A 13149-nucleotide genomic window follows, 5' to 3' on the forward strand; every position below is an offset into this window, starting at 1 on the left:
CAAACCATGCAAGTTAAAAGGAATTTGGGCACAGAGAGGATTTCTTTAAAAATGTAATACCAAGTTGGGAACACGACTAGTATGCATTGCATGTGTTAGGTAGGAATTGTGCCAAATGCTTTTACATTGAAATTTTTTCATATGAATTATCAACCTTTATGAACCAGCAGTATGAATTGTACTGCATAAAGCCATTATCAATTGTCAACCATTACGAACTAGCAATATGAATTGTACTGCATAAAGCGATACACAAATGTGTTTGCAAGGATCCTTCTCAAATACAAATTCCACCACTTGGCCACAACTTCCCACTTGTAGACATTTTCCTGGGATATGTGCACAGCAAAGTGGGGGTGGGGGAGGGGGTCTGATTTTAGAGATATCTTGATAATTGGGTTTGCACAGAACAGATGTAATTGCTTCTGTTTTTAATTGCACCATAATTATTTCAATAGTCGTCCCTGTAATGCACAATACATAATTTCACAAAAAGAAATGTTAAAAGTCACAATGCATGAAATACAACTGAAAGTGCCCCTTGCAGATAAATCCTATGTTAGCCCTGCACATTTGCTATCTGTGAAGAATCATCACAGAGGGCAGGGAGGTGGGTGTGTCTTCATGCCGACGTGCATCGACGGAGTCATCTGCAGAAGGTTTAGACAGGATCTTTCCATATGAACAATACCCCATGTTTTCAGTAGGGTACAGATTGCATGTACCAAGCCTATGTGCATACAGTTTATATGATGGTGAGATTGCCGCACAGGATTTCAGCGATGTGGAAGTGTCTTTAGAACAAGGAAAATGCAGTAGGTGCAGTGAACCCTCTCAATACTGAGATGGAACTACTTGGATCCAAGACAATTTTCCACTCAGAGTGTGATCTCAAATTATTCTCCATCAGTACCTGGTGGTAGTTCTAAAACCTGCCTTAACTTCTGAATCAATTAGAGATCATTCTCCCATGCTGAGATCTCTTCCAGAACGTTCTAACAGAACACGACGAAGGCAGAGGTCCTAATTTTTTCAACAACATTCTCCAGCTGTTGTCCCCACCCCCGGGTCCATCCCTGCTGGAGATGATTTCCATTCAGGCAGAAGCACACAAGCTGCGCGCTCATTTTCACCTCCTCCCTTCTCCTCCCATATCTGTATGTGAAGAATTATGTGGCATCTCTCTTGTAGAAATCTTTCAAACCTATGCAAGCATACATGTATGAGTTGCAAGGAAGGAGTTTTGACTGCATATTTGTTTCTCCTATTTAATTTGAAAAGAAGATCGCATGTAGCTATTACACAAATGATACCTGGAAAACGTTAACACTTTAAAAAGAACTGTGATCTGAGCTGCCCAAACAATGATGCACTAAAACTCTGTTGCTCCCCACTCATGTGATAGATCTCAAACAGGACCCTGCAACATACCAAGAGGTCTGGGATATTACAAATTAGGAGAAAGGGTCAGCATGTCATCATTTCTTCCCCAAAAGTTTCACCTACAGAACTTTTAAAAATACTCTATCAGCCAAAGAGCTCTAGTGTAAAATTTTCAGCAAATATACACTGGTTATATAACTGACATTGTCGGTAAAATTGAATCTGACAAGACCTTTTTTTTTTTTAATAAATTTTTTATTTTTCAAACTACAAAACACTACACAGCACTACACAAGACTATCACAAAGAAAGGGGAAAGGGAAGGAACAAAAGGGATGGAAAAAGAAAAGGGGGGGATAACCTACAAACACTAAACACTAAACACTACACTTCAATGTTTTCCCTTCATACTGTCATAATACAAAAATAGCTCCATAGGATAATGATGGAGTGGTTAATCATACAGAGAATAGGCATTTCAAATTCTGATTAAACTTTCCTCCCCCTTCTAGGTCCCGGACGCAATTCTCTCTGTGCAACCGCTGTTGCAGTGCTCTCCTCCTCCTCCCCCCCCCCTCAGGCTTCTCCTTTTCTTCGTTCTCGGTGCAGCAGAATTCCGGGTTTTTATCCTCAAAATCCTTTAGTTGATCTTCTGATAGTATCTTATAGGCCTGATCTTTATATCTAAACCATATTCCTTCCGGGAATAACCATTTGTACTTTATTCCATGGTCCCTCAGAAGAGCTGCAAACTTTTTATACTTAAAACGTCTTTTCCGGACTAGAAATGGAACGTCCTTCAAAATCTTGACTTTCAAACCCATAAAGTCCAAATCCGCATTGTATGAGTTATATAGGATGGTGTCCCGAATCTTTTTAAATGAAAAGTCAATAATGATCTCACGAGGCAACTGTCGCTTTGTTGCATATTTTGAAGAAGCCCGACGGACCTCCAAAATGGCGCTTTTAACCTCTTCTTTAGTCGTCCTCGCGGGTATCGCCAATAGTTCTGAGACCGCATCCCACAGATCCTCATTTTCCTCCTCTTTCACGTTTTGGAGACGCAACATTGTCTGCGTTCATTCCATCTGTAGCCCGATCAGCTGGTTCTCAACCAACTTCAGCTCCTTTTTTGTAGCCTTCCCAAGTGACGCACTTTCCAGAGCAGACTTCTCGGCCCCCCCCCGCTACTTCCTTAATGGTTTTCACTTCGCTTTCAATTAAGCCCACCCTTTGATCAGTTTCGTTCAGCTTGTCAACAAAGGGTTTTATAGCTTCCACCACCGCCCTGCGCACCAACTCTTCGAGCGACTCTCCCTTCAAGGTAGCCGAGATTGACTTACCGAGAGCGGGACTTTGCTTCTTTGCTGCCATTTTGGGGGGGGGGGGGCGCCAACAAAATTCTGGAACTCACCGAAGGGGAAGAGCGAGTCTTCTTCAGATCAACCTCTCCTTCACGAACGCTTGTAGAACAGAAGGGATTCGCTTGTTTACAGGCTTCCGCCTGTTTCTTTTATTTGCCGTTTCTCGTTGCCCGGCGGCACTCAAGGCGCCGCGCACGTCTGCCGGCCTCCATAGGGACAAACGGGCAATTCCCCCCCCCCGCATTGATTTCGGGGGGTTCTTCCCGCAGCGTCCCGGACCCTGGCTCCCTCCCTGGGAGTCCTGGGGGCTAATCCTTGCCAATCAGCCGCCCGGTCAGGGTGCCCGGTCGTTTCCTCCCGGACCAGCCGAGAGGAGCGTCCGGCATGGCTGAGAAAACTAAACTGAATCGACAAGACCTTCCTTGTCGGGGGAATCCCAGAGGATTTCAACTGTCGGCCAACACCCCGCTGCAGAAGCCACGCCATCGCAAAACGGAATCATATATCAGCTTGGCCCAAAGCCCTTTGCCAATGAGACTTGATTTAAAATAGAAGCTGGAAAAGCTCTTGATGACTGTGACAGTGTCTTCTTGGGGCGGGGGGGGGGGCGCTATTTGAAGCTAACAGTGATGCAGTTTCCCTGCAGTTGTCACCAGCAAACAGAATATTACCGTTATTATGTAAATCATTAGCAGAGTAACAGGCACCTACTGAACAGAAAGTTTGAAATTAATAAAAATGTATAGTTAGTTGTAGATTTTCCAAGCTGTATGACCGTGGTCTTGGAATTGTAGTTCCAGATGTTCCACCAGCAGCAGTGATTGGCATCTTCAGAGGTGTAGCACCAAAAGACAGAGATCTCTCAGTGTCAAGGTGTGGAGAAGATGTTAGCAGGTAATTTGTATCTATTCAGGAAGGTGGGTTTGGGCTGAGTCATCCATCCTATAAGAGTTTCCCAGGGTGTGGAATGCTAATAGGGGGAAGCTTCACTGGATCCTGAGGAAGTTCTTTTGCATATGGATTGGTGGTTGATATGCTAATCTTATCTGCAGGGCTATTGTAACATGTAGAGTATTTTGTTAGTCTGGTGTTTTTCAGGACTGGAAACCATGCCCTATTCATTCTTAAACTCTCTTCTTTCCTGTTGAAATTGTGCTTGTGCTTATGAATTTCAATGGCTTCCTATGCAAACTTTCAATAGCCCTGCAGATAAGATTAGCATATCAACCACCAATCCATATGCAAAAGAACCTCCTCAGGATACAGTGAAGCCCCCCCCCCCACATTAGCATTCCACACCCTGGGAAACATACAGGATGACTCAGCCCAAACCCTGAGCAGACATAAATTACCTGCTAACATCTTCTCCACACATTGACACTGAGAGATCTCTGTCTTTCAGTGCTACACCTCTGAAGATGCCAGTCACAGCTGCTGGTGGAACGTCAGGAACTACAATGCCAAGACCACGGCAATACAGCCCAGAAAATCTACAACAACTAACGTTCTCCGGCCGTGAAAGCCTTCGACAATATATAAAAATGTAGTTCTTCGAAGAATGTGTATGAAAGAGACTGTACCCAATCCTTGTGTAATTTATTGCCATCTTTCTTCTACCTCTGCCACACAAAACCCTTTCAAATCCTTCCAAAGGCTACATAGATCAATGTCAACTATGTTTACATGGCAGCAATGGACACTGAGAATTAAATGAGGGAGGGTGTGCACTCATGCATGAGCAAAAGAGAGGTGAACGATTAGTAACAATCTGTTCTTTTACAATCAGTGAAACAGATTTGTTCATATGTATACAAGGAGACAAATGGAGAAGATTGTCTATTATAGACATTGGCAGGTCCTCTACAGTTTGTCCAGCCTCACCATGACATATAGAAGGTGAGACCATCAACAGACTGGTCATTCATCAATGGGACTACCAAAATTTGCCTCTCAATTAAAGATGTCAAATTTCCAGTACTTTTGACGTTATGGGGAGCGGAGGGGGGGATACACCACTTTTTCTGTAAGAAGGTAATTTCTTATCAGGTTTAAACTCATTTCACCGCTTTATGAACATAAAAGGCATAATGTATTTATTTAAAATTGGCAACCAATTGCCAATACAGCTTATACTCAAATCTTAGCAATGCAATACAGTGTTGCTCCATTGCTATTACACAAAAAAGAGTTCAACACAACTTTGACGTCCTTGTCAGTTTTGTAAACAAACACATATGCACCAAATCAGTTAGGGCATCCCCAACCTATTCACTATTTTAACTGATCTAGAGAAAATGGCCTTCCCAATCTGTAATGTCATTCATATCGCCAGTATCAAAAACTAGTCCCCAAAATCAACCAAAGAAATGTTTGCTATATTGTTGAAGGCTTTCACGGACGGAGAACGATGGTTGTTGTGGATTTTCCAGGCTGTATAGCCGTGGTCTTGGCATTGTAGTTCCTGACGTTTCGCCAGCAGCTGTGACTAGCATCTTCAGAGGTGTAGCACCAAAAGACAGAGATCTCTCAGTGTCAAGGTGTGGAAAAGATGTTAGCAGGTAATTTGTATCTACTCAGGAAGGTGGGTTTGGGCTGAGTCATCCATCCTATAAGAGTTTCCCAGGGTGTGGAATGCTAATAGGGGGAAGCTTCACTGGATCCTGAGGAGGTTCTTTTGCATATGGATTGGTGGTTGATAAGCTAATCTTATCTGCAGGGCTATTGTAAGATGTAGAGTATTTTGTTAGTCTGGTGTTTTTCAGGACTGGAAACCATGCCCTATTCATTCTTAAACTCTCTTCTTTCCTGTTGAAATTGTGCTTGTGCTTATGAGTTTTAATGGCTTCCTGTGCAAACTTTCAATAGCCCTGCAGATAAGATTAGCATATCAACCACCAATCCATATGCAAAAAAACCTCCTCAGGGTACAGTGAAGCTCCCCACCACCACATTAGCATTCCACACCCTGGGAAACTCTTACAGGATGACTCAGCCCAAACCATGAGCAGACATAAATTACCTACTAACATCTTCTCCACACATTGACACTGAGAGATCTCTGTCTTTCAGTGCTACACTTCTTAAGATGCCAGTCACAGCTGCTGGTGGAACGTCAGGAACTACAATGCCAAGACCACGGCAATACAGCCCAGAAAATCCACAACAACTAAAGAAATGTTTGCTCTCAGATTCCAAGTCTTGCGTAAATATTCCATTCATGCTGATAATGTGTGTTTATGCGAGAAAAGAGAATGAACATTTCTGATCCCAACATGGGACTATTAATGTCTCAAAAGAACATGACGTTATCAGACACAGTTCACATTCACATGCAGGTATAAAACAAGCTGTGGGAAAACAGTCTGTTAACATCGAATGGGTGAAGGGAGATGAACTGTTTCCCCAGTTCACTTCTCTAGGGACTGTCACTCAAATACTGTTCTTCCCCAGACAAGTTTCAATACTACAAGGTCGCTGAGCCAGTAGAAATTTAATTGAGGGTAATGGCCCTCAAGAGAAAGATGGTGGAGTGTTTCGTGCCTCCCACCCACATGTTCCTTTTGATGACCAACTGACAGGGTGACCCTAAAAACAGCTTCATGGGAGTAACGCCTCCTGAATAGATTCAAAGTAGGATTCTGAAAAAGGATATTTTCACACTGATGTTATCCTATGTTTGGGTGCTAAACTGCAGAGTCTTTTTCCCGCTTTGAGCTCCATCAGTTCCTCGTTTTTTATTGGTCAGCTTCCCATGTTGTTGTTTCTTTGCACTTTCTCAAAGCACCACTGACCTACTTTGTGAAAGCACAACAGAACAATGAGGAAACCATGGAAAGACAACACCTTTACCTCTCTTTGGTAAAGTGGAACAAACCCAGATGCTATGTGAGTGATAAGAAGGGTATATTCCTCCTCCCTTGGTATGGCTTCCATTTAGTTGATGCCTACACTATGACACCATAATCACATGGAATTTTATAGGCACTAATCTCTCACCCACATAGATTCCAGTTACTCTGGAGGGAGGGTTATCAATCGAATGCACCTGTTTCATATTTCCAGAGTGATTGGTACGTTGTGGTTGCCTTGGGATAAGTATAAAGTTGCCTTGGGATAAGTATGGTTCCCAGGAACACACATTACCTGTTCCATCTGCATGTTATTTAAAGTGCCAGATTGTTTAATTCCCATAACTTCCCTGTCAGTGAAGTATGGCCTATCCCAATATCTGTTCCTCCTGCCCCCTTCCCATACATGCACATAGGATCAGCCATTTCCTGTTAAAATATAGCTTTAACAGGGGAATATCCCTCATGCCTGACCTTTATCAGTCCATGCTGGCATACGTTACAAAATTTGTATCAGGTGGTCTTTCTTGAGTTTGATCTTCTCGGGCAACTTGGAGTGCCAGCACTGCCCTCCTAAGGCCCCGCAGCCAGCAGGGGCAGCAAGAAGCCCATGAGGGAAGGGAGCCCCCCATGCTGCACCTGCCCACCAGCACTGACGGCAGGCCTCTGAGGGCTGTGGAAGCAGAGGGGAGGCACAGCCTCACTGCCGGCAGAGGTGTTCGGAAGGCTGTGTGGGGAGGGAGCCCGCCTTCTTCCTTCCCAGCTGTGTGGTCCGCAGGTGGGCTTTGCTGCCTCCCCCTTGCCCACTGGTCAGTTGGGCAGGGCTCTGCTGCCACCACCCTTGCCCATGGATTAGCTGGGCAGGGAGAAAGTTTTCTCCATGTCCAGCTGAGCAGCAGGCGGGCAGGCTCTGCTGCTGCCCTCTTTACCCGTGGATCAGCTGGGTAGGTGGACAGGCTCCATAGCCGCCCCCCCCCCTTGCCCACAGATCAGCTGGGGAAGGAGAAAGCCTTTTCCCTGTCCAGCTGAGCAGCAGGTGGGCAGGCTCCACCGCCACCCCCCTTTACCAGCAGATCAGCTGGGAAGGTGGCTGGGTTCCGCCGCCACCCCCCCTTGCCCGCGGATCAGCTGGGCAGGGAGAAAGAGACGGTTCACCTTCTCCCTGCCCAGCTGAGAAGCCCCAAGGCAGTGGGAAGGCTTACTTGTTATCCCTGCATTCTGCACATGCGTGGGGATAAGAAGTGAGTTGTTGGCAACACGGTTTGCGTTTTATGTCTTAGGATAAGATTGCTCACTTGACTACTCTGCCCCAGAACTCTACTTGATTAATCTCTAGAAATATTTAAATTTGCTAGACAGCTATATGATAGAAGTCTCTGACCCAAATGAATCTCTTTTTTATACTTCTCAAATGCCCCCTCCCTGTATTCAGAGAACATGATCCCATTATTCCTTCAACTCCGCCCCCCAGGTGTAAATGAGCCCAGATCTTTCAGCTTCCTTTTATAAAACTGAACAGAAAACCCAATTTCTACATCCCTTTCCCGCATTGGCAGCACATAATTAAAAGTGACAAAGTTCTACATCATAGTAACAGTTTAAATCATTACTCACCCGCAAGATCCATTATATTCAAATTTCCCCTGATTCAATTGCATTGCTAAATCTGTCAAGAGACAAGAATAGTTTAGTATCTCATTCACCAAACAACAGTAACCTGGAACAATCTTTTAATCTAAAGGATTGAAAGCCCTCAATTGGTCCAAGATAGACAGTTTAACAAAAAGTAAAATCCTACAAACTCAGTGCAAATACTGAGCAGGATTAAAACTTCTCATTGACAGCTGAGAAGTTTTAATCCTACTGAAGTCAAATTTGCATTTTTGTGGGCAACATAATTCAGGTTATGCAATTTCAAAGTCTACCATATCAAGAAGTTTGAGAGAGGGATGACAATGAACCAGCTTCTATTTCTTGAGAGCCAGTGTGGTGTCGTGGTTAAGAGCAGTGGGACTCTATTCTGGAGAACTGCTTGAAGCCAGCTGGGACACCTTGGGTCAGTTACAGCTCTCTGGAGCTCTCTTAGCCCTGCCCACCTCACAGGGTGATTGTTGTGGGGATAATAACAACATACTTTGTAAACCGCTCTGAGTGGACGTTAAGTTGTCCTGAAGGGTTGAATATAAATTGAATGTTGTTGTTGTTGCTATAAGATTATTATTGTTATAGGATTCTTTGTTAAACCAGGATTTAATCATAATAATGTTTACAAGGATGAAGCACTTGAGAACATTTAAAAATTAGAGAGAGAACACTACAAGAAGTTTACATTGCATCAAATCACTGTTATATATTCCCAAAGTTGTATAAATAATGATAAGTGAAGAGACACACGTCACAAAGCCATCCCACATCCTGAGATGAACCCTTTCTGAAAAAGCCCAGATTTAAACAAAAAGAAAATGGCTGAAAATATCCACACATACTCAGTTGTGATCTTTCTGGCCAAGTAGGCTCTAGTCCACGGGTCCCCAGCTTTTTTGAGCCTGCGGGCACATTTGGAATTCTTACACAGTGTGGTGGGTGCCCACCAAGGGGGTGGTCTGCAGTAGCCAGGTGCCAGGTAGTAGGCGACTGGGCACAAGGCAGAGCTATCCTGGAGTTCCAGGTTACCACTCCTCTTTTAGCTACCTGCTGACCCAGGGGATTCCATTCCTAATGACCCAGAACCAACTTACAGTTCAGCCAAGAGAAGGATGCTTCCTGTGTATCATAGCAGTAGTTTATTTAAGGTGCGGTAAAAGCAGTCATCTTTCCCCTTCCTCGTGGGAGATGCTCAGTACAGACAAAGGGAGTGCGGCAAGCCTGGCCAGAGATGTAGGGAGTCTTGGCCTTCCCTACAGGCAATTCCCTCAAAGGCAAAGTGGTGGCAGCAGGTGGAAGAGAGAAGGAGTGAAAGCTCCTCAGAGGGTTGAGGGGACACCATGTGGGAGGCATGGGCCAGGCGGAGACTCGGTCATTGGTTACCCCATGGCACCCCAGTGGGCAAGAAGGGGCAGTGCTCACAGGCCAGTGGGCCTGTTCTTTGGTGGCAAAGTTGGGATGAGAATAGAGAACTTGATGGGCTAATTTGGTACGCACAAGCACAGAGAGCAACAGAAGGTTTCTTTTTTTTTCAAGTCGACGACAGAAGGGTCAGATGAGGCTAGCTAGGATGGCGTTAGCTAAGAAAGGGAGAAAGCAAGAGCTGCAGGAAGAATGCCAGGAGCAGCAGATAGCTTATGAGAGCCCACAGATGAGATGAGGCTTCTCCTGATATGCCCTGGCAAACTAGTGGGGGCAGCTGTGGCTGAGCACTGAGGACAGGGGGATGAGTTCCAACTCCAGGAGACACAGCTGGAGAAGACGGGGTTACAGGCAGAGCAGGAAAGAAGGGAACAGGAGAGGGAGATCCGGAGACTGAGGATGCAGGCGCACTAGTGGAAGGAGGAAGCCCACAAGAAAGAGCTTGAGAGGGAGGAAGGCAGAAGATGCAAGAGGAGCAGCGGGAACATGATGATGCACCTGCAGGCTGAGCAAGGCAGGACAATAAAAGTTCCCCCTGAAGATGATGTCCCCCATCGGGAGGTGGAAGACCCCTCAATGTATCTCTCTAGATTTGAGAAAGCAGCTCCCTGGTAAGGGATTGCAGAGGCAGACTACATGCCCTACCCCATCTAGCATCTTAACTGAGAATGTTGCAGTAATAGAGATTAAATTTTATTTTTATTTATTTATTTATTTTCGATTTTTATTCCACCCTCCCCACATTTCCAGCAGGCTCAGGGCGGATTACAAGATACATAAAGGTTAAAATATATAAAACAGTTGTTATAGTTAACAATTCTAAAAACATCCAATTTACACAGTTAAAATACAAATATAAACATCGCACATTATACAAAGCAATACAAAGCACTACACTTGTATTCTGAATGAACTTCTGCACTTTGCATTGACTGTCTTGTGTTTTTTTCAGAGAGCAGTGTAACAAAAACAGGTGTGCTTTCATCTTTGGCAACCAATTAAAAATAGTGGATATTATTTAGAGTAATGTTCGCCAGTCACTGAATAGACCAATGGTGATCTACCAACTTAACTCTTTCTGCCATTTCTCACAGATTTATAGTTTTGCAAGCTGGATATAGTGTCACTTTTTGGCTAATTAGAATGTTATACAATAGAAAATATGCATATTAAATTAAGCATTAAATCAGTCATAGTTTATCTATGATATCACATGAAAAAGATCTTAGATATTTGCATAAGATACCTATAAAACATGCAAATACAGATAGTATGTTAGAGTTCTGATTGGAAGAAATCTCTTGAGAATCTAGGTGAGAATTTTACCATTGCTTTGGGAATCTTAATGCATTGCATAGAAACTTTGATTGTTTTAAGCTTAGAGTTAATTAGGAAATGTTAACAAACCTAATTCTTATTGCTTTTCCGTGTGCCATCTTTGTAGGAGTTGTATTAATAGTCATATATGTTTTGATATCTTGCTTCTTTAAGAAACTAGAGCGTAATTTCAATTACAGAAATAAACTTTTGAAGGTTTCTGTGTGTGCCTTTACCAATTTTACTCCAAACTCCCCAGAGAGCTAAATTGTCTGGTAAGGCCAAAAGATGCCACTGAGGAATCAGAAATTGTGGATCAGCTGATGCTAGACATGAAGAGGTTGGACTGGAGATCTTACCAGCTGGGAAGGAAAGAGAAATGGTCCCAGGGGGTGGGAAGGTCGATTCTCAACCCAAATGGGAAGGGGCTTCTGTGTAGGCAGAGGCTTAGAAAGCCCCTGATTCGGCTAATTAGATCCAGCCCCAGGTTAGAAAACGTTTTAACTGTGGACGGACAGACCACTTGCAGGCCGCCTGTCTGAAGAGACAGAGAGAGAGGGTGAAAATTTCACAAGAGTTCTTGAGGGCAGCGAGGCTAGTGTCGGCTGGAGGAGCAAATGGTTGAGAGCTTGAGAGAAGCAGAGGAGCCCCAGCGTGACCCTACTGTGGAACCACTTCACCAAGTAGCTATGGATCAAGAAGTGAAATTTTCTGAGACTCTCTCTGAACAGGCTGTCTCAAAGCAGGGCAGACTGCATAGCCTCTGGTTGCCACAGGACAGACAGGTTCCTGAAGAGTACAGGAAAAGACTCGTGGAGTTGGTCCATGATATTCCATGTGCAGGACAGCTGAGAATGGACAAAACTAGGCAGAGGCTTTCGCTGAATTTCTTCGAGCTCAAGTTAGCACAGGAAGTGAGAGGCTACTGTAAATCTCATGTAACTTGCCAGAGAGTGGGCTGGAGTGGATGCCCAGTAAAGGCACCTTTGGAGTTCCTTCCTATCACAGGAGAGGCTGGGCTGTGAGCTCTGACTGATGTACAGGCAGTAGCAGAAGCTTTAAAGGTTTTCTGTCCGTTAGGTTTCCTGACTGAGACTTCGACAGACAGGAGGCGCAGAGCTGAGGGAGTGTCTCTGGAAGTGGTGTGGGGCGATGCACCCCCCAGTCATATGGGCTGACAGAGAGGTTCAAGGGGGTGTTGAAAGGGATGCTTGAGGCTTATGTTGCAGCTGTTGTTTGTCCATAGGGAAGCTCGTCCGGAGCCCACAGGTTCTCTGCTTTTGACTTGCTTGGAAGGAAAGTCAGAGGACTGCTAGATCTTGTAAAAGACTGGTGGGAAGAAAAAAACTCTTATGGCTACAGACTATGCCTTGTCTTTTAGAGAGTGGCTGGAAAAAATAAGAGTTGTCAGGGAGAATTTAGCTAATGTTACCCTATGACGTCTCCTTGCGAATTGGGGGAATTAACAACAAGAAGCAGTAGTGAGAGGATGGGTAACTTAGGATCTTTTACACCTATGTATATGGGGGTTATTCCTCTAGAGAACTCTTTCAACAAAGAAGCAGGTGTGCAATCAAAAAGGAACTTTTATTTAAAATAATAAAGATCAATTGCACACACAACACACAGCACACACACAGAGCTAACTAGAAAAACATGGAGGAAAATTGGAGAAAGTTGCAGGGTTATAATTACCAGTCCAGAAGAGGGTGTTTGAAGAAGAACAGCTTCAGTGACCAACACTTTGCAGCAAGAAGAGGGAAAGGAGCTCAGACATGCAGTCCAAGGATGCACGAGAGGGTTCAAAGCTGTCAAATGCCAGCAGCATCAGCCATACTCATGGTTGAGAGCTGGGCCTGGATGTTATGATTATCTGTACAATTAAGTTGTGTGGGCCGGAGTAGGCATGCCACACAGCCTCCATTAATTGCTCTTTTACATTTCTACGTTCCTGATCTCCTGGTCAGTTGGCATGCCACACGGGAAGACTCAGGGAGTAGTTTAAATGTGTAACAATAAGTCTCTCATCATTCACAGAGCACAATACTCTCATACACTCTAAGTAACATTCTTCTATGCTCAGAAGCTCATGATGTACCTTTCATTCGGTTATGCTTCCTAGATAAGACAAAAGTCTGATCACAGCAATATTGTGCTTCGTTGGCTGAGAA

The 13149-nt window shown here is 44.3% G+C and overlaps 1 protein-coding gene across 2 annotated transcripts in view; it reads right to left on the reverse strand.

The window, feature by feature from the left end:
- The window catches only part of PLCB4 (phospholipase C beta 4), a 263529-nt gene that overhangs the window by 47683 nt on the left and 202697 nt on the right, over positions 1–13149 (reverse strand). For both annotated transcript variants that reach the window (XM_054975769.1, XM_054975775.1), the window contains one exon: positions 8210–8261. In XM_054975769.1, the coding sequence (XP_054831744.1) occupies positions 8210–8261 (52 nt within the window). The remainder of the gene's footprint in view (positions 1–8209; positions 8262–13149) is intronic.

Source organism: Eublepharis macularius, chromosome 1 (assembly GCF_028583425.1).
Source record: "Eublepharis macularius isolate TG4126 chromosome 1, MPM_Emac_v1.0, whole genome shotgun sequence".
Lineage (NCBI taxonomy): Eukaryota > Metazoa > Chordata > Lepidosauria > Squamata > Eublepharidae > Eublepharis > Eublepharis macularius.